This window comes from Eulemur rufifrons, chromosome 21 (genome assembly GCF_041146395.1).
Source record: "Eulemur rufifrons isolate Redbay chromosome 21, OSU_ERuf_1, whole genome shotgun sequence".
Taxonomy (NCBI): domain Eukaryota; kingdom Metazoa; phylum Chordata; class Mammalia; order Primates; family Lemuridae; genus Eulemur; species Eulemur rufifrons.
In genome coordinates this window covers 426,962-454,507 of record NC_091003.1, presented here as the reverse complement: position 1 = coordinate 454,507, position 27,546 = coordinate 426,962, and the positions used below count along the sequence as shown (strand labels likewise).

Sequence of the window (27,546 nt, the reverse complement as noted above, 5' to 3'; positions counted from 1 at the left end):
CAAACCTGGTTTCAAGTTTCTCCCAGTGGGAGAAACACTGGGTTTCAACCCAGTGTTTCTCCATATCCTTTGGCCTCTATAAATTATCTATGGTAATTTTCATAAATTTTATACTTCCACATCTATAAAATCTAAACAAAATTAAAATAAGCGGTTCCTGGTTGATTTGGATAAGAATCTCATAAGCTGGCCGGGCGCGGTGGCTCACGCCTGTAATCCTAGCACTCTGGGAGGCCGAGGCGGGTGGATTGCTCAAGGTCAGGAGTTCGAGACCAGCCTGAGCGAGACCCCGTCTCTACTAAAAATGGAAAGACATTATATGGACAACTAAAAATCTATATAGAAAAAAAAAATTAGCCGGGCATAGTGGCGCATGCCTGTAGTCCCAGCTACTCGGGAGGCTGAGGCAGTAGGATCGCTTAAGCCGAGGAGTCTGAGGTTGCTGTGAGCTAAGCTGACGCCACGGCACTCACTCTAGCCTGGGCAACAAAGTGAGACTCTGTCTCAACAAAAAAAAAAAAAAAAAAAAGAATCTCATAAGCTAGTTCCATCACACGTTACCGTCAGGTGAACGTTCTCTGCAGGTAAGTGCACCGAGGAGACAGGCACAGTCATCCATCACTGGCTGGGAGTATAATTTGGAACAAATCCCATGCAAGGCAAGTTGACACTGTCCACCAAAATTCCAGGTCTAGGCCAGGCAGAGTGGCTCATGCCTGTAATGCTAGAACTTTGGGAGGCCTAGGCAGGAGGATCCCTTGAGCCCAGGAGTTCAAGGGTGCAGTGAGCTCCAAGGCACTCCAGCCTTGGCGACAGAGTAGAGACCCTGTCTCAAAAAAAAAAAAAAAAAAAAAAAAGAAGAAGAAATTTATCCTACAGATATATTTGCACTTTATTCCATAAGTGATGGGAAAGCATGCAAAGATTTAAACGGAAGAGCCACACAGCTCTGGCAGTCATTTTGCTAATACTAACCACAAATAACTAGTGTTTTATGCTTTGGAGGCTTTCCGTGTGCCTAGTACCTGGTGACGTTCCAAGCATTTAGCATATACCATGTCACTGAATAGTCACAGCAACCCCATGTGGTAAGTGTGGCCGCCACTGCTCACCCCCCCTTTTACAGAGGAAGATCCTGCAGCAGAGAGAGGCTGAGCGACTTGTCCACGTCACACAGCTATCAGACAGCGGGTCTGAACCAGCACCGGAGCTTAGCTCGGTGTACGTGGAGAACAGTGGTTGAATTTGTGGCGTACAGATTAAACGTGGCCAGCTGGACTCAGGGGAGAAGGTAGGAAACGACGGGGCACAGACTGCTGCCGTAGTAACAGGGACTTGAGAAACAGGCTGTGTCATCCACAGGCCAGTCAGACGCCACCGGGCAGGCCGGGGGGGACCGCGATGGCCCATGGAGACCCCTCCATCCCCAGTCCAGGTGCCGGGGAAGAGACTACTGAGGCAGAGGCTGTTAGAGATGGAATAAGTAGAGGGAAATTCCTTCTTCCCAATTGTAGGCATCAAGCCTTGCCATCGATACCCAGGGGGCATTTCGATTTTCAGGTCTGTGGTTTGGAAGACAGAAGTTCGGCGTGGGGAGAGCAGACGTGGGCATCAGCAGCAGGTGGACGGTGGCTGTAAAACAGCGGGACACACACAAGGACAGCGAGCCTAAAAAGGCATCCGAGTAATATTAAGGATTAAAAGACACGAGGAGGAAGAAAAACTCAGGACTCGGACACATTATACACCGCTGAAAGCAAGCGCAGAGGGTCTGGGAAGTGCCGACAGGTGACGTGATGAGCTGTCGGGACTGGCTTTAATGACGTCAGCAGAGCAAGCACGGGGAGCCCCGGTGGTGAAACAAGACTCACAACACACATACCTGCTGAAGCTGGGCAGTGGGTCTCAGCACTCATTAAATTATTGTACCTATTTCGTGCTATTTCATTATTTTAAAAAATTTTTATAATGCCCCCCCCACTCCAAGATTTCAAAAATAACGGTTACTTATTTGCGCAGGGGACACTAATCTTTTAAACAATGGATGTGTTACTCCGCCCCGTCCACAGCTGCCAAAGACCCCGACGGTGGAGCCCACTGACATAAACACCTGACCAGATCCTCTGTACACGCACACAGCCTGGTGACCACAAACGGACGGAAGGTCTGTGCTGAACCCACAGCGAAGCAGGCGCACAGGCGGTCGGAGCCACACGCAGGGCAAGATCTGAGGGGGGCGCAAGCGCGAGGACGCTATGAATACGCAGAGAGGACCCTCCCAGTCCCGGCAGGGTTCCACTGTTTCCACACAACCTCTGAAACCTTCCTCTGGAGCCGCCGGTTTCACTGGGGCGAGCTGGAAGGAGGCTGTGTTCTTGTGACCAAGCGAGCCCTCAACAGGACAATCAACTACATTAAGTTACCAACTGTGGCCTTGGGCAAATTATTTAAACTCTAATCTTCAGTTGCCTTATCTATAAAACGGACACACTAATAATTCTCTTTCTTATGGTGTAATGAAAATTAGATAAAATAATGCATGTAAAGACTGTACACTGTGACACTAAAAAATTATCCATAATGTCAGATATAGCTATTCAACTATTAAGGAATACAGGCTTATTAATCTTTCAAAGTACATAACACGCTAGAAAGTCAGTTTGAATAAAAATGAAAATGGACACTCTCTTACTAATATTAACACAAGATACAAGTGTCTACTCAAGTGTACAAAGAAACAAAGGATACAGTGGAAACTAGTAAGACTGGTTATCTACGGGGTGGGTGGGACCAGATGGACAGAATGGGAGCCAGTAACTTCCGAATTTAAGCTTTTATATGGTTCTGACTTTTAAAGCATGTTTGTGATTCACATATGCAAGAAATAAGTAAACAAATAAAAAGATGGGGAGACCCCCAAAAGGAATACAAACCAACACAGATAATCCTACCTGTATTACACAGCAATAACACAAAGGTGGGAGAACCGAAGTAACTCTGGAAAACACTAAGGGACCGTGTACTCTAAGGATAAAGACAAAACGAGCCGCACACGATGACCACCCTCCAGGTAGCAGGTGTTTTCCACAGGCTTGTAGCTCCCCAAGTCTGAAGCTATTTCCCGTGTGCTCCAGGACTAAGCAAAGAACTGGAGCATACTGTGACGAGAGCCGGGATTCCTGCTGGCAGAAAGGGAGGTGGGGACAGCAAACTGCTCCTGCAAGCGCCAGAGAGTGAATATGAGCACCCGAGGCTTTGGGAGCCGCACGGTCTCTCCAGTGCTCAGAACAGCCTCAGACAGTACGCAGAGAGGCACGGCCGTGTTCCAATAAAACTTCAAGTACAAAAGTAGGTGGGGGCCAGACTGGACTCTTGGGCTGGAATAAAACCAGTGATGTCGCACTGGAATTGGCAGTATTGGTGTGACCTCATGGTCTCCGATAGATGGATAAAGATACGAGACATTGAGTTAGGTCTGTAGACTGGATAAGACTGTTCCATCAACGTTAATTTCCTGGTTTTTGTTTTGTAGCGTGGTTATGTGAGATACTCACATCTGGGAAATCCAGAAGATGGTAAACATGATTTAACTGTTTATTCTGAAATCTTCCGGACTCAGAAGTTCTTGCAAAAATCATACAAAGAGCCCCTGTGGCCCCATCACCCAGCTTCCCCCAAAGCTTGACATCTTACGTATCCAGAGCACACTCGCAAAACCCAGAAACCGACACTGGCACCGAACAACAAACTAGACCTCGGAGCTCACCAGCTCTGCGGGCTGAGTCTCTGCTGTGTCTTTGCATAATTCTATGACAGTTCATCACACGAACAGACTCCCGTAACCACGACTACCTCAGTCACACGCAGAACTGTCCCAGCCCACAGAGACCTCCCTCCCGCTGCACTCCGGTCACCTCCCGTCTTGCCCACCGTCCTCACCCCCGGCAACCCTCCCCCGCTCTCCATCCCTGTAACTCTCCCATTTCAAGAATGTTACATGAACGGGGTAGCAAGCACGGAACTTCCGAGAGTGGCTGCTCTCGCTCCGCCCCGTGCCCTGGAGACCCACCCAGGCTGAGGAAGGGTCACCGCTGAGCAGCACCCCACGGCACGGACGTGCCCGTCTGTTAAACCACTCACCCCTCAGGGACATTCGGGTTGTTTCAGTTTTGGGCGATGACAAATAAGGTTGCTGTGAACGTTCACACACGAGCTTGCGTGTGAAAATAAGTTTTCATTTTTCTAGGATACAAATCTCAGGAGTGCCGGCCAGCTTTAACTTCCCGAGACATTGCCAGACTGATTTCCAGAGTGGCCGGACCACTTACCATCCCACCAGCAACGCACGAGAGACCCAGTCTCTCCACATCCCGGCCAATCTAGGGTATTGCAGCCATTCTAATACGTGTGCAGCAGCATCCCACTTTAGGGTTAATTTGTATTTCCCGCCAAGCCTGGTGACTCGTGCCTGCGGTCCCAGTGACTCAGGAGGCTGGAGCAGGACGATCACTTGAGCCCAGGAGTTCAAGACAAGCCTGGGCAACACAGCAAAACCCCATCTCTTAAACATTAAAAAAAAATTTGTTATTTCCCTACTGGCTGATGTTGAACATCTGTTCACATATGTTTATTTGCTGTGTACTATTTTTGTAATCTTTTATAAGTCTAAAACTATTTCAAAATGAAAACCTAAAAATTAAAGAGAACTTCTTACTGAAAAAGCACTGCAAACTGTAACGTCTTAGCCCCACACCCGTCAGCCACACGCACCGTTTGGCTTCAGTGTCTGGGTAGTTTTCAGTCTCGGTGTCCTGCCCTGGGTTTTGTGGCCCAGCACTGACAGTGTAAACGCACAAACCAGCGCGCTATTTAGTAAAGGCGCCGCCTGAAACCTTCTCAAGGGGACGCGAGAAGGCGGAAGCCAACAGGATGGCAGGTGCGCTAGACCCCGTGTCAACAGACCCACATCCCAGCCGGCTTCTGCCACCAACCTGGGATCCCAGTGGGACGCTGACCTTCCGGGCCTGTTTCCTCAGCTGTAAAACCAGGACGTGAGAAGGAAGTTACCCCTAAGGATCCCTTTGGCCCTAAGATTCTAAAGTAGGGTCATCCGTTTTGTTTTCTGCTCAAAAAATTTCGTATTCCTATCAGAGAACTCGAGAAACTCGTTTATCCTCCAGGAAGAAATCAGACGGGACCCAAAGGGGTTCCTGGAGGAGGCGCACACGGCCCGGGGGGCAAGGACCACCCCGGGGGGCAAGGACCACCGCCCCGAGGTCCCGGGCTGAGGAGGAGATGGAAACAGACTGCTGGGGACGACCAGGCCAAATGGGAGCCCCCAAAACAAAACCCTGCACCAGGGCCTCCAGACTCACAGCTTTACCCAGTATCTCTACGCTTCATCTCCAGGTCTTGTCTCAGACACCAGACACCCACCGTCCTGCACAGCCCTGCGTGGATGATGCCAGCGATTACAGTGACAGCACTCACCAGTGCCGGACACGTGCCACATGCTGTACCCACTCCACTGACAAGTCTTATTAACCAGGTGCCACTACTGCTCCTAGCTTCTGAACGAGCAGCTGAGAACAGAGGTGTTCAGCGCGGGCCCACAGCAGCAGGCGGTAGGGCCAGGAGACGACTCACACCACTGACGCATGAACCCACTCAGTCACTACACAGCACCGTTCCTCCGTGTCCAGCAGTCTGACGACATAAAGCAAGAACAGACTCAGTTTCTCCCACTGCACTCTCTTTGTGCGCTTCAGAAACCAGACGTGTGGGGTCGCCCCACACCACGCAAGTAATTAATTCTGCAGTGACACTGGCTGGATGTCCTGACTCAGTTCTGTCCTAACAGTAACTCCTGGAGACAGCGTCAGACCCCACAGGCTGAGGGCTCTGTCCACGACTCCCTCCTCGGGGACCATTAATTCGCTAAGTGGCTCCCAGAACTCAGGGACTGTTTTACTTACATTTACCAGTGTGTTGTAAAGGATTACAAAAGACACAGTGGAAGGGAGACGTAGGGCCAAAAAGTGGGAAAGGGTGTGGAGCTTCTGCGCCCTCCCTGGGCACCAGCCTCGAGCACCTTCCACCTGGAAGCCACCTGAACCCAGTCCTCCGGGGCTTTTACGGAAGCTTCGTTATGTCGGCACAGTTGGTTAAACCACTGGCCACCGGTGATCGACTTAGCTTTCTGCCCCCGTCCCCTGCACGCAGGTTGGGGATGGCGCTGCAAGTCCAACCCTCTCGTCAGACCTGGGTCTTCCCTGGGACCCGAAGCCACCTGGGGGCGGCCAGACGCCAGTCAACTCATTAGCACTCGCAGACATCACCTAGGAGATTCCAGGGATTTGGGGAGTTTCTGCCAGGAAACCAGGATGAAAACCAACAACTAATGTCACAGTTGCCTTACATTTAAATATCTGAAATCACCGAAACCCAACTGCTGAGCTGCTTCACCGGACAGTCTGCCCCAAAGCGATCAACGACACCGACACGCTTTCACTTCCTCCTGCCCCGAACCCTGGAGTGACACTTGCCTCTTCCTCGTCCCACCTGCATTCGGTTACCAGCAACTGCACGGGGCCTCACGTCGAAAACACATCCGGACTCAGCGACGCTTGTTACCGCCACCCGATTCGGGCCATGGATCCCCAGGGCGCGTTTCCATCACAGCAGAGTCCCCAGCCCCGCGGTGTCGCCCTCGCCTCCCGCCCGCCTGTCCCGGCCGCGCGGCCTTCGCGGACGCTCGTCCCCCGCCCCGGACACCTGCCGGGCTCAGGCTGCGCCCGCCCCGACAACTCGCGCGACAGCGGCCGGATGAACTTTCCAGAGCGAGCCCCGGACCCCGTCACGCAACTCAGAACTCCCGCTCCTCAGCCCCGCGCACTCCCGCCGCCCCGCACCCGCCGCCAACCGGCCCCGCCCAACTGCCCCTCGCCGAGCCCGCGGCGGGACGGGCGGGACGGGCGGGACGGGGCGGGCCCCACCGCCGACCGGCCTCACCTGCGTCGGGGGCGCCGGCTGCGCGGGAAGGCGGCGCGGGGGTCGCGCCCCGGCCCAGGCCCCGCGGCCGCTTCTCCAGCCGCCGCACCAGCCAGCGCACGGCGATCAGCAGCACCGACGCGCCCAGCAGCTCCCAGGCCAGCGCCGCCCACTCGGCCGCCGCCAGTCGCGGCCACAGCATCGCCGCCGCCCGGGCCGCCGCCGCCGCCGCCGCCAAGGCCTCCGGGGTCCTGCGTCGCCGCGCCCCGCGCCGGGCTGTCCGCGCCACTGCCTGACGGCGTCGGGCGCGGGCCCGCCCGGAGCGGGACGGGGGCTGCTCGCGCGGGCGCGGGCGTCCGCCTCAGCCCCGGGGCGCTCGCCGAGGGAGGCGGCCCCGGGCCCAGGCCCCAGGCGGCGCGGGGCGGGCGGGCGCGCCGTCAGGCATCAGCGCGGGCAGCCGGGCGCGGGGTCCTGAGGCGGGCGCGGGGGCCTGAGGCGGGCGCGGCGCCGCGTCGCGCGGGGACGGCTGGGGCGGCCTCCGCCTGGCGCCGTCTGCCCGCGGCCGGGTGAGGGCGCGCGAGGGACCGGGCGGGAGCCGCGTCCGGGAGCGCGCGGACCCCCGGGTCGCACGGGACTCGGACCCCGGACGCCCGGCATTTGCGTTTCGTCCTCACCGTCGTACTTTCCGGCGGCCACGACTCTAGAGCAGTTCTCGCCGGTCAGAACGCGGCAGACCGGCCGCGCCGTGTGCTGGGCAGTTACCGCTTCCTGCTAACCTCGCACCTGCCTTCGTCTGAGTGTGCCCGGTCGGATCCGTACATTCTTGGTCCGAGTTAATTCTTGCTTTCTCACCGCCCTATTCCCGGGGAACCGAGGAGGTGCGGCGGCGTCCTCTGTGCCGCACGATTGCACCCGCAGGACATTCGTGCACAGGACGGAAAGCAGCGCGGGCTGCCTGGGGGTGGCAGGGGGTGACTGCACGGTCGCCCGGGGAATGTCGGGGTGTGACGACAGCGTTCTGTATCTTGATTGTGGGGTCACACGATTGCAGATGCTTGTCAGAACGCTCAGGTACGATAAAAGGTGAATTTTACTTTATGTAGTTTATATCTTAATTTTTTAAGTAAAAAAAGACCTAAAAAATATAATTGATGTCCTTGGTTTAAAAAAAATCAATTTTGCCTTGGCTTTGTTGGTGAAACAATGAAAACAAAAATAAAATCATTGATCCAGGCATGGTGGCACGGGCCTATAGTCCCAGCTACTGGGGAGGTTGAGGTAGGAGAATTGCATGAGCCCAGGCCTTGAGGGCTGCAGGGAGCTGTGATCACACCGCTGCACTCCAGCCTGGGCGACAGAGCACGACCTCGTCTCTCATGGTACAAAAAAAAAAAAAAAATCATGGTACTAACGGTAGGTTGGGTCAGTAAATTTGAACATGGGTGAAATGCAAATTAAAAGCCCAATGAAATGCCCACCAGAGTGGCTAAAATTAAAAGAATGACAATAAATTTTGGTGAGAATGTGGAACAATGTTGCAATTCTCATACAGTGCTGGTCAGAGTGTAAAATGAGTTAGGGATAAAGTTAAACGTACTCTACTATGGTCAGGATGTTTGTATCCCTCCAAAATCCATGTGCTGACATCCTAACCCCCAGGGTGATGATGGAGTCAGGATGCGGGTGCTGTGGAGGTGATGAGGTAGAGCCTTCGTGGATGCCATCAGTGCCCTTTTGAAAGACGCGGAAGAGAAGCCCCTTGCCTCCTAAGTCACGCAAGGACACAGCAAGAAGGCGCCACCTAAGAACTAGAAGTGGGTCCTCATCAGCCACTGACCCTGCAGGTGCCTGACCTGGGTCTTCCTGGCCTTCAGAACTGTGGGAAATTTGTTTTGCAAGCTGCCCAGTGTATGGTGTTTTGTCAGAGCAGCCTGAAACAGCAGCAGCCTCCTGATGGCCAAGTACGCATCAAACTGCGTACTTAAAATCTGTATCTTTTTGTACTATAAATTACGCCTACATGTAAATGAATAAACAGTGTCTTTTTAGAACGAAACCTTGCAGCAAGGAAACATGGAGACGGCCACAGCCGGACACCGAGACCCTCGGGTGGAGCCTGGGTGGGAGCAGGCGGCTCCACGATGACACACCAGCTGCTGCAGGAAACCAGGGGCCTGGGGGGCCACGGGCAGAGGGGCTGCCCCACGCAGGGCGGTTGAGGAAGGGGTGTGGGCTGGACGTGGGGCTCTCACCTGTCATCCCAGCACTTCAGGAGGTGGGAGGATGGCTTGAGCCCAGGAGTTCGAGACCAGCCTAGGCAACCTAGCAAGACCCTCTCTCAACAAAAATAAAAAACGTTAGGCAGACATGGTGATGCCTCCCTGGTTGTGCGTCCAGACCGCTGCCCCGTCCCAGACGCTGCCCAGTAAGCGCTGCCTTCGCGGAGGGACGTTCCCACTCCATGTGTCACTGCGAGGTGTGTGAGCCCCCGGCTGCGGCAGGCTCCCACCCACACGTTCAGTCCTCACAGCCCGCGGAGGCCCCGTTGTTGGCCCTCGCTGCAGCTGGAGGCAGCCTGGAAACGTGGACCGGCCAGCAAGAGGTGGAGCCAGGCTCGTGCCCAGGTCGTCCTGAGGGCTGTGGGCACAGGACGGTGCCTAGTGACACCCCACACACAAACGGACAGAGGGCATCGCAAATAACGGCAGAGGTGGCTTGGCGACGCAGTTTAATATTGCCCACTGTTTCCAGGAAACAGGCCTTTGTCCAAGTACACTTTTTTATCAGAATCTGCAATGTTCGTTGTCAAATGAAAGCAGGCGTGGAGGCCAGCAGAGGAATCCAATAAATACTTCCGACTTTCAAAGTTACTGACTGCTGAGAATTCCTCACCAAAGAAAGGCTTGGGGACTCTTCTAACAAATGTTACGTTTATCCATCAAGCTGTATAGCAGGGGTGTAAAAAACCCTACTTTATATATCCCCCATCATCTGCGTCCTACCACTGCATGAGTATCAGGCTTCCGAGTGACCTGGGGATTTTTAAATACTGAGCCTCCCGTCAGGGATCAGTCCTTGGTCCTACGCTCACCCCAAACTCCTGGAGGTACCTGTGCCACTCACGGCCAGGAAACGGCTGCCCATACATCTGTGCCAAAGCTGCTTCGTGATGCCCACCAACAGCTTTGTGAGAGGACGCAGGATGGAGCGTCTGTTTGACAAAGCAGATACAGTTTAACTCTGCCAGCCAGCTAGTTGCCTGCAAACGTTCAGCAATTTCACGTACAAAAGGAAAAAGCTCTCACACATACAAGCCTCCTTAATGGTTACTGTAGACGAGAAGGTACCGCATCCTCAGTACTCCCCACAAAATGTGGGGTCAGGCAGTTTTCACTTACATCTGTGCAGGACCGAACGGCCCGACTCCCGGGCACGGAAGCGAGTCACACGGGGATGTGTGAAAAGGCGTGAATCCCAGCACGGAGTCCAGTCCTGCGGCCACTTCTCTCCTCCCCTTCTGTGCTCTTTCAGCCACGCTGGCCCTGGCAACATTTAACTGAAAACTCTGCGCCTGGCAGCTCTTACTGAGCAGAACCAGAGTTCGCTGGGTGTCACCAGGTGGGTCTGGGAGTTGCAGCCCCACCGTATCCGTGGCGACCCGCAGAGGCGGGGGCGCGGTGGCAACACTCGGGAACGGAGCCGCAGCCTGGAGAACAGCCACCGACCCGTCCCCTTGGTTGCCCCTGCAGACTCACCCTCCTTTCCACTCCTCGCAAAGGGCAGCAGTGAGTGGGCGCAGAAGGGAAGGACACGGGCAGCTGCTACCCTGCCGTGGTCAAAGGCAGCACGAAGTCAGACACCACATCCTGTCTGAAACTTGGGCGGAACAGTAAAATTATCTTGTGAAACAGAGTGTGCAATAACACAAGATTACAAAGTGACTCCCAAATATGACAAAATATAAATATTAAAATGAAGCCCCGCACGAAATATGAAAATCTTTACAAAAAATAGTTTATTGCACAAAATTTAAAGAATTCCCAAGCACACTTAAATTTATAAAAAATCAACATGCTTTTTAAAGTTACAATTTGTTACACATGGTGACACCTTTCCTCTGAACAGCCACAACTTGAGGATTCTTTTGTGAGGAAATTTTTAATAGGAATGAATAACTTAAAACCACTGAATTTTCTAGACCCTCTAAAACCTTCCCCTCAGGAATCCTGCTATAACCTGAGACCACCGTATACCGAGATTCTCCTCGAACTCTGAATCAATGAGCCGGTCAGAGGAAGGCTCACATCACAGCCTCATGCCCGTCACCAGGCGTCCTCGACAGGGAGGCTCCGGGGCATTTATCTTCCACTCCTAGAATGCGAAGTGGATGCTGGTCCCTGTCACTCCTAGAATCTTTACACATGACATTTAAATTTTGTTAAAATACTCATGGAAGTAGGAATATCCCTCATGGAGACTGCAGGCCCACGGCCGTGGCAGGATCCTGAACCAAGAAAGTCAGTTCCACACCGAGGCCGAGCTTGACGCAGGCCTCCTGCCCCGCGGCCACCCCAGCGGGCACCACCCCAGGAGCCAGGCCTGGGACAGTCAGACCCATGTTCTACCAAAACACTGCCCGGTACACACGCCAAAGACCAGAACCAAGGCACATAAATGGATGAGATCCGTGGCTTCTGTCTGACATGCACCATGGAAACCACACTGCAGTTAAGTGTTTTTGGAACATAAGAAAAACGGGTAATGACATCACAAAGTGCCCAAGCCAACATTCCCTGTGACGGGACACGACATACAGCCTGGGGCTGAGTAACACGCACAGACACAGTGTGACGGTGACCCTGTTTCATCAGTTAACACTCCAGACTTGACCGCTGGTTTCCATGAGGATATTCCAAAATTCCCATTTCTGCCCACAAGAACAACAGTAATTCAAACTTCACTCACTGAAGAATCTAGCTCCGGGAGGTAGAAGAGCCAGGAGGGGCCCTTGGAGACGGAAAAGCAGGCGATTTAGAAACCAGCTTCCTCTCTAAGGTGACTTCTGAAGGAGGCCCAAGGCAGTGGCAGCGTGAACACGAGAGGCCTGAGGCCCAGAGCCACAGGCTGTGCGTGAAAATGCAAGGAGCAAACACGAGACCCGCCTCGCACTGGGGACAAAGACAGGGCAGGCCCTTCCAGACCAGAAGAGGGTCCCAGTGACAACTGGCCCAGGGTGACACAGAACACCAAGAGAGGTGCTGACTCTGAGGGCGTGCACACGCACACACTCTTATGCACACGTACATGTGCACACGCACAAGCACACGTACATGTGCACACGCACACACTCTTATGCACACGTACATGTGCACACGCACACACTCTTATGCACACGTACATGTGCACACGCACGCACGCTCGCACATGCACACACACGCTCACACTCTTACGCACACGCACATGTGCACACGCACACACTCTTATGCACATGTGCACACGCACGCACACACGCGCACGCACGCACATGCACACACGCACACTCATGCACATGTACATGTGCACACGCACACACTCTTACGCACACGCACATGTGCACATGCACGCACATGTGCACACGCACGCACGCTCGCACATGCACACACACGCACACACTCTTATGCACACATACATGTGCACACGCACACACGCACGCACATGCACACTCTTACGCACATGCACACACACGAGCACACGCACATGTGCACATGCCTACACTCTTACGCACACGCACACGAGCATACACGCAGACAGCTAAACAAAGGGGCAAAGGCGTGAGGAACAGAGATCTGCTTTCACTTGATAAATACATTCAGAATCAGTTTATCCTAAGAGAAAAAAACTACACCGTGAACAGGACTCCCTGGAGGACCATCTATATGCCAGGAGAAAGCAGCTCTGACACACAACGAGTGTTATTTCTCGGTTTTAAAATTAAAACAAAGGATAAGACAGCCAAAATAAATAAGAACGTAAGTTACCATTTTCTTTCTAATGGTACAAAAACAATTTAGTCAGAAGTGATCTCCAACTTAAAAAGCAAAATATATTTATAGTGAAGTTTTCAAGTATTATTTCAAAATTAACCCTGTACAAATGATACATGTGTTTTAGAAGTTCAAATACTTGCTAGGGAATATTTTTTAAACCCTAAACATCTTTGTGGTTGACGCCACCTCAACCTCATCGCCTAACTTTCTAACAGTCTATTACGAGAGAACACGAACTGCTTCTCCGCAGAACAGCCACCCACCGGGGACAGGAGCACATCTGTACTGGCCAGCGACACCCAGGGAGGGGCCAGGTGGACCCAGTCTCTTTCTCTCTCTCTCTCTTCTGGCCCAGGCCAATAAATATTATTTTAGGTTTTCTTAGCAAACTAGGGGGAATTTACAGGCCTCAGCCCTCCCAGGGCATCAGTGCCTGCGGTGTTTCAGTATTTCAGGTGAGAAATGTGAGCCTCACGCACTCAGTGCCGACTTAAAACTCGGCGCCTGTGTCTGAGGCATCTCAGGAGGGCGCAGCCGCCTCCTTGTGGGGCTGTGACACTAGTCTGACCACGGAGGATCTGGGATTTCTCTTGGTGACTACACCCACAGAGGCTTCTTGCAGGCCCTGGGGAAGATTTCTCCCTGGGGACAGAGAAGCGTGAGCCCTGAGAAAGGCTTGTGACTGCCTCTTGTCTACAAAGGTGCAGGCTCTGACGGAAACCTCAGGAGCCCCTGCCGGCAGCCCCGGCCCCTCTCACCTTCCTCCCCGACTCTGGCTGTCCCTGCGCCCCCCACGCAGCAGGCCATGCGAGGCGGCCTTGGCGTCCTCAGCCTCCTCGCGGACATCAGGTCTGCCCGGGGGGTGACCGGCTCCTGCCCAGTGTCTGACAGGAAGAGACCAGGCCGGAAGGAAAGACCCTCAGAAATAAAGTGAAACTAAACAAAGAACCCTTTCTGTGTAAGAGTATTTGGTTTCAGAACGTAAATAATTATATTTCTTAAAATAAAATTTTCTGACTGATATCCCTAAAGCCTACGTGTACATTATTTCCGGACAGCAAACTGTCAAAAGGCAATCAATGAAAAGACAGTCGTACTTCCTAGATTAGATTATGATTTCCAGTGTTTGCATACATATCCTATGGTGGGATGGCTATTGAAAAAATGACAAAAAGCCAAAGGTGCAAATAAAATTCCGTTTCTGCAGGAAGGCACAGCCCACCAGACGGAGCAGGGGCGTGAGCTGCACCCCACAGGCCGCCCGCCCGCCCGGGCGCTGCCGCCACAGGCCCTGCCCTGCGCTTTCCACCAGGAACCGGCTGCTGTCACTCAGATGCCACCTGTTGCCAACGACCCGTCAGGTGCAAGCGAAACTTCCTCACCGAGCTCTGAACGAGGTGTCTAAGATTTGCTCACTTCGTGGGAAAAGCTAACTGTGATATTCAAATGACTATTTCTCTAATCCTTGGCTCTCGTTCTGTCATTTTACTCCTTATTAAAGCAAAAGCAAAACTTTAAACAATCAAATAAATAACATTGACAAAAGAGTATTCCTTTCCACAGTCACAAACACCTGGCAGTGGCTGCAGCAGTCACTGCCCCGGTCCTTCTTTGGAAGCCCTGCTCTGCCCGTGTTTCTGCGTGTCGCCTCGGGGGTTGGCGTGGTCCCCCAGGAGGGCAGGGCCCGCGGTGGCTGGGTCCGAGAGGTGGCCCTCCGCCTGGGCCCAGGGGGGCAGGGACTCGGGCACGGTGAAGGTGTGCTCCTCCATCTGGCGCTGCAGGCTGTCCATCTCCTGCCTGCCAGACAGGAGGAGGCAAAGGAAGAAACCCCGGTCACACGAGGGCCGAGCAGAACCACTTACCCACGGGCTTATCCGTAACAAGCCTGGACCGAGTGGCAGTTCTCGCCCTAGCAGTGGAGTTGGCTCCTAGTGCCCTCGGAGACCAGCAAAACCAGCCGAGCTTTCGCTCAGCAGGACTTGAGGTGTTCTCGGCATTTTTCTCTACACTGTGCCGAGGCCAACCGACAGGTGCCTCCGGCTTCTGCTCCCACCCGGAATGTGGCCCGACTCAGACTGGGTCGCTGTGGGGAAAAGCTGTCCCCGAGTACGGTTTCACACTTGACTTTCACGTCACGGCCACACCCATGAGCATCAGCCTCTTCTGCCCCAGCTAGTAGGCTCAGCCCACAGGCTGACGAGTCCGTGTCTGGTCTTCCAGCTCCTAAGGGCTCATCAGGGCAGTCCAACCCCAGGCAATCTGAGGGGGGTGCATGTGTGTGCGTGTGTGTGTGTAACCCCTACCTAACACAGCCCTGCTCAGACTCCGCTGGGCCTCCGATGCTGGCAACGGGAGAGACCCCTCCAAGTAAACACATCGTTAACTCTTAAATACACAGAGCGCAGAGTGAGACGGACCTGAGCTGCTGGAGACAGCTGTTGAGGTTCTTGAGGGGCTCCTTGCTCACGGCGGGCGGGGGCCGCAGCAGCTCCTCCAGCAGCGCGGCTGGGACGGGGCAGTCGGGGATCTTGATGGGCGTGGCGGGGCCGGAAGGGCTGGCCTCGCCTCTCAGCTCCTTCCTCTGTGTTTAGAAGCACATCGTTAGCCTGCGCACCACCCTCCTGCCGCCAGTCTCCCCAGCAAAACCCCAGCAATGGGCCTCCCCGGCTCAACGTGGGGCCTCGGGAAGGGGCCATCCCGGTCGCTGTTGCATCAGGAACTCAAAGGAGTTCATGCAATTTTGGCTGGATAAATAATCTTATCTCGAATGCATATAACAAAGCACAAACAACCTAAGTTCTGGATCTTCAAGAGGACGGAGCTTAATCCTAAACTAGAACCCTCAGAGATCGTGGCCATCTCTGAATTTCCCTAAGACATTAAATAAATTTTCCAACATATCTGACTCCCTTTCCTAGGACCTAAAACTTTTTCACACATAGGCAACTGATGCTAAATAAACCTGAATCTGAGAGATTTCTTTGCACTTGCGTCCTGGAGAGTATCTCCGCAGACGGGTGCGGAGAAACTGCCAGGTGTGCAGACTCCGGGCAGGACAATGACAGCAGCTCCAGAGCCCCTGGCCCAAGCCCACCCGGCAACCGCCGTGCCCGGCTCTGAGGACACAGTAAGGGCTGCTCCACCACAGGGTCCTCTCTCGTGCGGCTTATGAAGCGTATTACAGCAACATGGTATTTTAATTCAGGAAAAGCAGAAACACTCCTTTGGAAACGCCACAAAATAAAACAGCTTGGCCTGCAGTCCAAGCAGATACTCTGCCGCCGTTTGCTCAGGGCTGGCTGAACTTATCTGTTTGTGTCTGAGCAACTGGAAACCTCCTGTCCACACAACCTACGGCGGCCGGGGGCCTGCGTACCGTCTTGGCTGCCCCGCGGCGGAGGTCCAGCTTCAGCTGCTGGTTTAGCTGCAGCACCGTCTTCATGTTGTTCTTCAGCTCTGACACTTTGGCTTGAAGCATAAATTTATCCTTCTGGGTCCTGGACAGATTCTCCTGCACCACCTCCAACTCAGACTTGGTGTTCTGGGAAAGTGAAGTCAGAGCTTTAAAAGCTAAAAGATCTTGAACAGACCACGAAGATGCCAGTTGGCGTGTCATGTCCTCATGCTAAAGGGACCGAACACACGGCGCTTTCACGGGCGTTAGTGGATGACGTTTCCATCTCACACCCGATCGTGATGGCTGCAGTCACAGTCATAGCCACACCCTCGACATTCCTACCCGGATCCCAGAGTCGCTGCCAAGGCACCAGCAATATCCCGCGGCTACATGTTACAATAAACCCCGAGAAGCTCCTGTTAGCCACTAGCAGCAGCCTAACCCTTCCTAAAAAATACAGTTGAGGATCCCTACCCAGAACGTTTTGAGTGTCGCGCTGGTGCTCAAAAAGTTCTGGATTTCAGATTCTTGTATGGGGGACACTCAGCCTGAATCGTGAATCAATTCTCCTGTGACTCAAGCCACCCGCTTACGATTACATTCCTGATCCTTTCCTCACGTGGCCAGGAACTCTGTAGACCGAGCTCGTGTTAGAGGAGCTGGTCACGAACTGGCCAACTCCTCCCACGCGGCCCCCCGCGAACGGGACTGGTGGCACCGCGCCCGGCACGTTTCCCACCCCTCAGCCGAGGCGTCGAGCTGGCTGGGGCTTCAGCCCTGCCCCTTCCAGCTGCGTGACCGGGACCAGGTGACAGTGTCTTTGGAACCGTGTGCTGAGCGCAGCCATCCTGACGCACTCCCTGCCTGGCATGCGGCCCCGGCCACCAACGCCCCATGAGCCCCGCAGGACAGGCACCTGCAACATCTGCCGCGTCCCTTCCAGCTCCTTCCGACCCTGCTGCCCCGTCGAGTCCAGCTGCTGCTTCAACGACTGGATCTCCCTCTCCTTCTGATCCAGCTCCCACCTGAGATTTTCCACCTGAGGAGGAGGTCACAGGACCAACAGCATTTTAAAGTGGCTTTCTTGCACTGCAAATTTGCTCTAACTGTATTCCTACTTATCTTTTAATGCCACATTAAGGAAAAAAATAAACATTCCTCTCCCAGCAGACAGGGCAGGCAGTAATCCCGTCCAGCCCCGTGAGCCACGCTAACTAGGGACGTGAGGCGCCCGGCACGTCACCTCTTGGCTTCCCAGGGGCTGTCTGCTCAGCTGCTCGTCCAGCTGCTTCTGCAGGAGCTGCAGCTGCGTCCGGGCCTCGGCCAGCTCCACCTGGAACTGGGCTACTTCCTGGGAATGTTTCCCCTCCTGACACCTAGCGTGAAAAGACAAGTGCGAATGGGATCACTGCGTTCTCCCAACCCGCCCTCCCTCTGGACATGCTGCCTGTGGGGCGCGTCCGTCCCGGTGAGACCCCTGCGCTGGGCCTGTTCCCGGTGCTTTTGGATGCACCGTCTCGCCCTGTCGACACCGTCCGCAGACGACAGCGAGTGGCTGCTGAGACCGTGCAGGGAGCGGTGGCCTCCAGAGCCACTAGGACCTCGCGCCTGGCTGGTGCCTGCGTGAGTCTGACTCGATGCTGCACCAGGGAGGAGTCTGTGACGACCCCCTCGGGGTCCCCGCCACGGCCCTGAGGTGCGTGCTCACGGTGGGGCGCGCTCTGGTTTGGGGGCGTGAGCACAGGGCAGCGAGAGGGAGGCTCAGCATCTGGAGACAGAAGTCGGGGGTATTCAACCCCTTTGACTTGCCTCTGAGATCCCTGGCAGTCTGCTACAATGTGCTAGAAAAGAGATGACCCTGCCGTGCTGAGTCAGACAGAGGAGGAACGACCCTGCCCCCCACGCCTGCGGCCGGCCAGGCTCCCGCCCGCCCCTGCACGGCCTGCACTCACTGGAGACTGTCGGCCTCGGCCTGCAGCGTCCGCACCAGCTGCTCCTTGGCCTGCAGCTCCTTCTTCACCTCACTCAGCTCCAGAGCGGCCGCCGTGAAGTGGCGGCGACTATGACCAGCTTCTGCCCTGGCAGCAGCCACCTAGGAGGAAGGAAGCCACACGATCAACGCACACGGCGCCCAGCGTGACGCGTGCAGCTCTGTGATGGGCACGTGCAGAGGGAGCCCCTGCTGACCCCTGCTGACCCCTGCTGACCCCTGCTGACCCGCCAGCATCCGAGCTGCAGGTGGGCGTCTGGTTCCTCCTGACGACTGAAGCACCGGACTCAGGAGCGGAGAGTACGCGCTAGCTAGACTCTAGGCTGCCAGACTCTGCTGAACGAACAAATCTGTTCGAGATTTCTGGTCTGACTGGTTTGCAGAGTCTCCCTCAAGTGTATCTGCGCGTTTCCAGCTAAACGTACCCACAGCTCAAGCATTGAGACGACGCTGCCTTTCCACCGTACCACTCAGCTGGGATAAAGCTGTCGAGTCTTGCCATTCACGATGGAACAAACCTCCTTTCTAGAATTTTACTGCTTTTCACAGCTAACAATAGATTCTCTCAAGGCTTCCAACAAGACAAGCAAATTCTCGGAGTATAACAAAAAACAAAAGTTTCCGTTTTCCGGTAGTTTAGTTTTCTTGTCTAACTGCACTACCCAGTATTTCATTTAAAAAGTTTAAGGCCAGGCGTGGCGGCTCACACCCGTAATCCCAACACTTTGGAAGGCCAAGGTGGGAGGATCACTTGAGCCCAGGAGTTCGAGACCAGCCTGAGCAACATAGCAAGATCTAACAATAAAAAAAGTTAGCCGAGTGTGGCGCAGCCTGTAGTCCCAACTGCTCAGGAGGCTGAGGCAGGAGGATCGCTTTAGCCCAGGAGGTCAAGGCTGCAGCGAGCTATGATGATGCCACTGCACTCCAGCCTTAGCAACAGAGCAAGAGCATGTCTCTAAAAAAATAAAATATTTTTACCATATCTTCAAACTAATTCTATCTTAAAAAAAGGTTTACTGTCTCACCCAAAAAATCAAGAACTTTCTTCTTTTTTTTAAATCTCCATTGCATTATCAGAGAGAAGTTTTTAAAGGATGTGGCAAAAGCCAGGTCACAGGAGCTAAAGCAGTTTTATTCTTAGGCTGAAAATTCTGAATTTTGAAAGTAACTGTAAGTTGCAAAGTAATTCAAAGAGACCTTAAAGGAAAAGCGACGTGTCTTTCCTGCCCTCTCCAGAGACGATCACAGTGTTCCTCGTGTTCCTCTGAGAAACCCTCCACGCACACACGCGCATCACAATGCACGCGTGCACACACCGACTACACCCCACGCGGGCACACAGCCCTTGTGTGCACACACACGGCAGCCGTGTTCTGAGCATCTGCTCCGTGCCAGGCACTGGGGACGCAACCTCCAGGGTTAGCCTCCGTTAGGGAGGAGGAGGAGGGCCTGGGGGCAGGGCCCTGGTGTGGAGACCAGGCGGTCGGCGCAGGGCTCTCTGCTGAGTCGGCTGACCCGACGCCTCAGTGAACACCTGAAGCCGGAACGGAGCAGCTGTGAGCAGACGGCCCCTACTCAGACGAGCATGCACACACCCATCCTCCTCGCCCGCTTGTTTAACACAAACGGATCACACGCCGTTCTCGCTTGCTTTGCTCGGGTGGCACTGCAGACGGGACGCCTCCTCCCAGCAACACGTAAACAGACACAAACACGTCACACGCCCGGCCCAGGCCCTCAGAGCTGCCTCTCATTTCACCCGACAGCTCCTTCCACGGACGGGCCCTGGAGCTCTGCAACCCACCTTCCCCAGCGACGGCAGTGATGCCTCCGTCTCTGTGAATTTCTGGAAGGGGAGCTCAAGCGCGAAGGGCACCCGTGTGAGGCAGCGACTTTAACAGAAAGCGGACCGGCAGGAGGGCGGCACACACCTGCTCCGTGAGGCTGCTGACCTTCCCCTTCTCCTTCTCCAGCGAGGCCTGCAGCACCTGCACCAGCTGCTTCATCTGGCGATCCTCCTTCTCTTTGCGCTGCAAAACCGCCTGGACCTAGACGGCATGGCAGAAGGACGAGTCAGGAGAGACATCGAGTGCCAGCCCCCGAGGAGGCCAGGGCAGGGCTCGGGCCGCTGCAGCCCGTGCCGGCGGGAGGTGCAGCGGGAGGGGGAACAAGGCAGCTCACATCAGGAGGGCACAGTTAGAGAGGAGGAAACTCCACCTCGAGAGAGCACTGTTCCCAGACCAGGGACCTGCGGCTGCGCTACAATCACGGGGTCACGTTCCAGAACCTGGCTGGGAACCGAGAGAAGCACGTGACTCAGGGGCTCAGACTCGATGCCGCTGTGGCGAGGCGGCAATGCGGGGGCCGGGGGGCAGCCAAGTTCAAAAAGAAGAGAGTGTGGAGGGCAGGGAAACCGTCTCAGGACGGGTTACTCCAAGGCTGGGGCTCCGGCTGGCCCTGGGCTGCCACTGACGCTCTCTCCCGGCAGAAAGGCTGCAGGAGCGGAGCAGGGCCCCGATGGGGTCTAAAATCAGTTTGAGGCCTTCAGGTCAATGTCCCCTACAGGCGACGTCCCTGCCTGGAACAAGAAGGCATCACGCCTGCACCCAAAGCCAGGACGAACTCGGCACACTCGCTCCACTGTGAACACACAGGGGGGCTCTGGGTCTGCGCCTCACAGCTGGGGACTCTAGTCCACCACACTCTGGGGCTCTGTCTCCTCATCTCTGGGGAGGGGAGGCTGCACTTTCCTCGAAGGTGGTCAGGAGGAATCTGCAGTGCCGCCCGGCCCACCCAGCGCTGTTTGCTTCTGCTGACGCGTCCGAGTACCTGGAGGTTGAACTGGACCAGGTCTGCCTCCCTCTTGGCCAGAGCTCGCTCCAAGACGCTGTTGTGCTCCCGCAGGGCCGCGTTGGACTGTCCGAGGCCCATAAGCTTCCCCTTCTCGTGCTCCAGCTTGAGAGCCAACTTCTTGTTCGACTCCTCCAGGCACTTGATCCTCCTCCTGAAGCCTCTGGATTCCTGGAGCTGAAACACCGGAGCAGCCGTGAACACGGGGTTGCAAAAAACCCCGGGAATACGCAAGCAGCGCTGGTACTAGCACGCAACCGCGAGCAACAAACTGCCCTCACTTCATGGCCTGGGCTGCGTGGCCGCGGGCAGTGGCTTCCCCGGCCCCCTCCTGCCTGTCCATGGCCAGCACCCTGCCCGCTCCTGGCCCATGTGCGTCTGGGGACGGCTGTCCAGGGACCCAGCCCTGGCCCTGGTCAAGCCACTCAGCGGGGTGGGCACGGAGCTAAGGCCAGGACAGAGGTGAGTGAATGACACATGCAGCCCAGGGTGACTAAGAGCCGCTGGGGACTCTGCTGGGTGAGCTGGGGGCTGGTGGTGAGGGCAAGGCAAGGGCTCTGCGTGACAGTGCTGAGCTGCCGTCAGCAGAGCCCAAAGCAAGAACCGTCTCTGAACCTGGGAGTTTTGAGAGTTCTTTCAAGATTTGAGCTGGATTTCTTATTTGCAGCCAGAGCATTGAGGGAAGCGTCACTGCGAATTCCAGGGACCACTCTACGCAGGGGCTGTGGTGGCAACTGTCCTCGCTGGAGGGCTGGGATCAGAGCCTGCTCCACCACAGAGGGCGGCAGCAGCGCCAGGCAGCCGTGCCGGGCGCACGGCGAGGTGCTCCTGCTCTCCAGGGCCCGCGCTCATGGCGGCCTGCCCCGGAGCCCAGGGACCATCGCATCACTCCGGCGATGGCAGGCGTCGGGCCTCACCTCGTCCTCCAGCTCCAGCACCTTCTCCCGCGACTCCTCCAGCTCCTGGCCGCTGGTCGCGATGACCTCCTGCAGCTCGCTCTCCAGCAGCTCCTTGCTGCGGCCGACGGCCTGCAGCTCCACCTCCAGGGCCCGGATCCTCTCCTGGCGGCGGGACAGACACAGTGCGTTTGGTCATCAGGACAGGCCCTCGTCACCCGGCCTCCCGCGGTGCCTACAGGCACGAAGCTGTGGCCACACACACTGGACAATGCCGTGCCAGCACCGGTATGAACCCATTCTCACAACACTGCACTCTCTTTAAAGGACTTGGATTGACCAACACACCACGCACACGCTAGTGACACACAAAGTAACATCAAGACAAACACAATAATCTTTCCAGTCACACGCTTTGAAAATGCAGAAAAAAATCTGACCTGTAGATGAAGGCTACACGCCACCATTGAGGGCAAGTAAGCAGCACCTGGCACAGTGTGACAAACACCACACATACACACATGTGCATTCGCACACGTGCACATGTACACGCATGTGCTCACACTCCACACTCATGCTCACACACTTCCCCACGCACACACAGGCACCACATGTAAGCACACACATGCTCACAACCCATGCACGCGCTCACAAGGAGGCACATGCAAACACACATGCTCACACATGGAGTCACACACTTGCATCACAGGCACCACACGTGCTTACACCCCACACGCGTGCTCACACACACACTCGCTGCCTCAGTGGTGCCAGGCCCCATTCCAACCCTGTCCAAGTGCCCCGAACTCAACCGTCTGATGAGGAGGTTCTACTATTTGCCGCATCTCGTCCTCATCTTACTGAGGATCACAACTGAGCCACCTGCCAGAAGTCACCATCCCAGGAGAGGTGAGGCCCAGACGGAGCTCGGACGCCAGCTCCCGGGCCTGCTGTCCCTCAGCTGCTGCAGGCCCACGGAGACTCTGCTCCCACCACCCGCCACTGACCGAGGGCAAACAACAGCCGAGACACACTTTCAGGTCGAAGGGAAAATGGCAGTTGACTAAATCCCCCCCGTGTTTTATAAAGTAACCAGGTGAGAGCGAGAACCCCAGATGATGACACAGTCACTTCCTAGTAAACTCGTAAGTGGACGGGAGACAGAAATAAACTGCATGTAAGAAACACTATGGGCCCGGGCGCGGTGGCTCACGCCTGTGATCCCAGCACTCTGGGAGACCGAGGCGGGAGGATCATTTGCGCGCAGGAGTTGGAGGCTGCAGTGAGTATGACGCCACCGCACTCCAGCCCAGGGCAACAGAGCAAGACCCTGTCTCAAAACAAAAAACCAACCACTAAGATGTCAGTGTAATGACACGTAACAAATAAAATCCAAACAAACTGACTCCGGTAGAATCTTACATCTACTAGTAAAAGTGAAAGAAAATGGAGGCCGCACCGTCCAGGCCGGCCCAGCTCTGACAGGACTGCACAGGGGCCTCTGCCGGGGGCGCCTCGCTCTGCTCCGGGCACGGCAGGCGCCGCTGCGCCCACAGCTCCCTGAACCCCAGCAGCACCGCCCACAGCCCACGGCCCCACACTCCACGCCCCACGGCCCCACACCCCCACGCCCCACCCTCCACGCCCCACGGCCCCACACCCCCACGCCCCACACTCCACGCCCCACACCCCCACGCCCCACACTCCACGCCCCACGGCCCCACACCCCCACGCCCCACACTCCACGCCCCACGGCCATGCCCCACACCCCCACGCCCCACGGCCCCACACCCCCACGCCCCACACTCCACTCCCCACGGCCCCACACCCCCACGCCCCACACTCCACGCCCCACGGCCCCACACCCCCACGCCCCACCCTCCACGCCCCACAGCCCCACCCTCCACGCCCCACGGCCCCACCCTCCACGCCCCACGGCCCCACACCCCCACGCCCCACGGCCCCACACCCCCACGCCCCACGGCCCCACACCCCCACGCCCCACACTCCACGCCCCACGGCCCCACACTCCCACGCCCCACACTCCACGCCCCACAGCCCCACCCTCCACGCCCCACAGCCCCACCCTCCACGCCCCACGGCCCCACCCTCCACGCCCCACGGCCCCACCCTCCACGCCCCACGGCCCCACACTCCACTCCCCACGGCCCCACACTCCACGCCCCACGGCCCCACACTCCCACGCCCCACACTCCACGCCCCACAGCCCCACCCTCCACGCCCCACAGCCCCACCCTCCACGCCCCACGGCCCCACCCTCCACGCCCCACGGCCCCACACTCCACTCCCCACGGCCCCACACTCCACTCCCCACGGCCACGCCCCACGGCCCCACACTCCCACGCCCCACACTCCACTCCCCACAGCCCCACCCTCCACGCCCCACGGCCCCACACTCCACGCCCCACGGCCCCACACTCCACTCCCCACGGCCCCACACTCCACGCCCCACGGCCCCACACTCCACGCCCCACGGCCCCACACTCCACTCCCCACAGCCCCACCCTCCACGCCCCACGGCCCCACACTCCACGCCCCACGGCCCCACACTCCACTCCCCACGGCCATGACCCACGGCCCCACACTCCACGCCCCACGGCCCCACACTCCCACGCCCCACACTCCACTCCCCACAGCCCCACCCTCCACGCCCCACGGCCCCACACTCCACGCCCCACGGCCCCACACTCCACTCCCCACGGCCACGCCCCACGGCCCCACACTCCACTCCCCACAGCCCCACCCTCCACGCCCCACGGCCCCACACTCCACGCCCCACGGCCCCACACTCCACTCCCCACGGCCATGACCCACGGCCCCACACTCCACGCCCCACGGCCCCACACTCCCACGCCCCACACTCCACTCCCCACAGCCCCACCCTCCACGCCCCACGGCCCCACACTCCACGCCCCACGGCCCCACACTCCACTCCCCACGGCCACGCCCCACGGCCCCACACTCCACTCCCCACAGCCCCACCCTCCACGCCCCACGGCCCCACACTCCACGCCCCACGGCCCCACACTCCACTCCCCACGGCCATGACCCACGGCCCCACACTCCACGCCCCACGGCCCCACACTCCACGCCCCACGGCCCCACACCCCCACACCCCACGGTCCACTCCAGCTCTCAGCGGGCGCCTGTCCGCGGTCCCCCTCTAGGCACGTCAACCCCTGAGCCGGGAGTGCGGAGAGAGCGCGGGCAGGTGGCCCAAGCACGCGTCTGTCTCTGCCTCTCAGCGAGTGGCGGTTCCTCTAAGCCAAGGGGGTCCCTTGGTGGAAATGAGGAGACCCCAGATGGCACGGTTGTGAGGGTCCTGTGAGGTGACACACACAGTCATCACAGGTCCCTGGCACACGTCCATACTAGCAGTATTTTACAGAAATGCTAGCTTTTGTCTAGACCCTCGTACAGGTTTTAGGGGGCAAACGTTCGTAACACTTCCTTTCCCTACAGACAGGCTTCACGACTCTGGCGGGGCGTGGTGTTTACCTACATGTAGAGCCAGGTCGCTGTCGCCGCCGGCGCTGCTCTGGGCTCTAAGCTGGCTCAGCTCCGCGTCCGCGGCCTCCTTGGCCGTGAGCGCCTCCCGCAGGCGGCGGCTGAGGATGCTCACGGCATTCTCGTAGGCCTTGTGCTTGCTCTTCATCTCCTTCTCGGCGCTGGTCAGGTCCGAGCCCAGCTGCTTCATCTGCTGCTGCTGCTCCGTGATGGCCCTGGGGTGTCACCAAGGACAGCGAAGGAAGCTCGATTACCCTCCGGTGCCACCGGCCCAGCGTCCTGGCACACCACATCCGGTGACAGTGATAGGTTTCAGGAGTGCAGCCCCAGGGTGGGCCCAGGGGCTCAGACCCAGGCTCTGGAGGGGCCCCCTCAGCTGCACCCACCCCACCACCCTCCCCAGACCCCGCCCGCCCCTCGGGGGAGGTGAGTCAGGTGAGCAGGTGCCTGTCCTGCTGCGGCTGCGTGAGGGACAGGGACAGCCCACGTCAGGCGTCCCGCAGAGCCAGGCAGAGGGGAAGCACTCGTGAGTTTCGGCCATTTCCACCACCCCCATCAGACCTGCCCTCCTCTTGGGGCGATTTTAAAATGATCTTGTGAAGGCAGAGAAACAGTCTGCTCCTCCAAACAGAAACGGTCATGTATGTTCCTGCACATGCATGTACACATGTCTGCACGTGTGTATCTGTGCATGCATGCACACATGCCTGTACATGTGTGTACCTGCACGTGCATGTATACACGTCTGCACTGTGTGTACCTGCACACATACACACATTTGTACGTGTCTGCACATACATGTACAAGTGTCTGAACATGTATGCAGCCGCATACGTGTACACAGATGTCTGCATCTACACACACATACACGTACACAGATGTCTGCATCTGCACACACGCACATAGGCATCTGCATGTGTATGTACCTGCACACACGTATGCGTGTCTGCACATACATGTGCACACCTGTACATACATGTATGCATGGGGTGCACATGTATGTACCTACACGGGCATCTGCACGTGTATTACCTGCACACACATGTACACAGGTGTATGCGGGTTAGGTCTGTGTTTTCACATTTGCGTGCATGTAAAGGGTACGAGCACGAATATCAAAGTGTAGTCCCTGCTGAGGGGGTGGGGGTGGGGAGGGGTGGCCACAAGTGTGTGGCACAAAAAGTCAAATGCATAAAGACAAAAGGGGAGCTTCTGTTACAGGATGCTTTAGCGAATCAATAATCTGTGATTATCTCACAGAATGAGCAACTGCCAAATCACAGAGGAACTTTACATTTTGTTTTCCTAATTAGGAGACCGGGTCTCACTGTCACCCAGACTGGAGTGCAGCAGTGCAATAGCAGTTCACCGCAGCCTCCAACTCCTGGCCTCAAGCATCCTCCTGCTTCAGCCTCCCCAGTAGCTGGGACTACAGGCGCCCATCACCATGCCCAGCTGGAACTTTAAATGTAGAACTTAACGTTCCAGGCCGCCTTTACGTGGCCCCAAGCTGCTTCTGAGAGAGGGTGTCCAGGCCTGCCTGTGCACGCTCAGGCGGACGCTCACGCCACCATCCCAGGCAGGTGCAGACTTACTTCCTGGCTTCTTGCTGCAGCTCTTCGATTTGTTTCTTGAGCGCCTCGTTGGCCTCCGTAAGGGTGACCACCTGCCCCGTGTCAAACTGCAACGACTTTGGGAGGAAAGACAGCATGAGAAACACAGATAAGAGGCACAAGCCGCCTGCCCCTCACCTGACGCCTTGGGGTCCGTGGTGCCATTGAGGGCCACCCTTGAGGACTCAGCCTTGAAGAAAACCCCGACAGGGACGTTTGTCTATTCAGAAACAACACTCCACAGAGGTCAAAAGTC

The 27,546-nt window shown here is 56.5% G+C and overlaps 2 protein-coding genes across 2 annotated transcripts in view; both read right to left on the bottom strand.

Annotated features, from left to right (window-relative positions):
• The window catches only part of ANKLE2 (ankyrin repeat and LEM domain containing 2), a 29,179-nt gene extending 21,987 nt beyond the window's left edge, over nucleotides 1-7,192 (bottom strand). Inside the window, exon 1 of the mRNA XM_069497599.1 lies at nucleotides 7,012-7,192. Within this exon, the coding sequence (XP_069353700.1) occupies nucleotides 7,012-7,192 (181 nt within the window). The remainder of the gene's footprint in view (nucleotides 1-7,011) is intronic.
• A 3,822-nt stretch (nucleotides 7,193-11,014) lies between these two features.
• The window catches only part of GOLGA3 (golgin A3), a 50,792-nt gene continuing 34,260 nt past the window's right edge, over nucleotides 11,015-27,546 (bottom strand). Inside the window, exons 14-24 of the mRNA XM_069497457.1 lie at nucleotides 27,273-27,367; nucleotides 25,673-25,892; nucleotides 22,171-22,314; nucleotides 21,233-21,430; nucleotides 20,335-20,451; nucleotides 18,366-18,505; nucleotides 17,657-17,789; nucleotides 17,330-17,452; nucleotides 16,393-16,557; nucleotides 15,434-15,597; nucleotides 11,015-14,813 (exon numbers count right to left, since the gene is read on the bottom strand). Of these exons, the coding sequence (XP_069353558.1) occupies nucleotides 14,609-14,813; nucleotides 15,434-15,597; nucleotides 16,393-16,557; nucleotides 17,330-17,452; nucleotides 17,657-17,789; nucleotides 18,366-18,505; nucleotides 20,335-20,451; nucleotides 21,233-21,430; nucleotides 22,171-22,314; nucleotides 25,673-25,892; nucleotides 27,273-27,367 (1,704 nt within the window). The 3' untranslated portion in view covers nucleotides 11,015-14,608. The remainder of the gene's footprint in view (nucleotides 14,814-15,433; nucleotides 15,598-16,392; nucleotides 16,558-17,329; nucleotides 17,453-17,656; nucleotides 17,790-18,365; nucleotides 18,506-20,334; nucleotides 20,452-21,232; nucleotides 21,431-22,170; nucleotides 22,315-25,672; nucleotides 25,893-27,272; nucleotides 27,368-27,546) is intronic.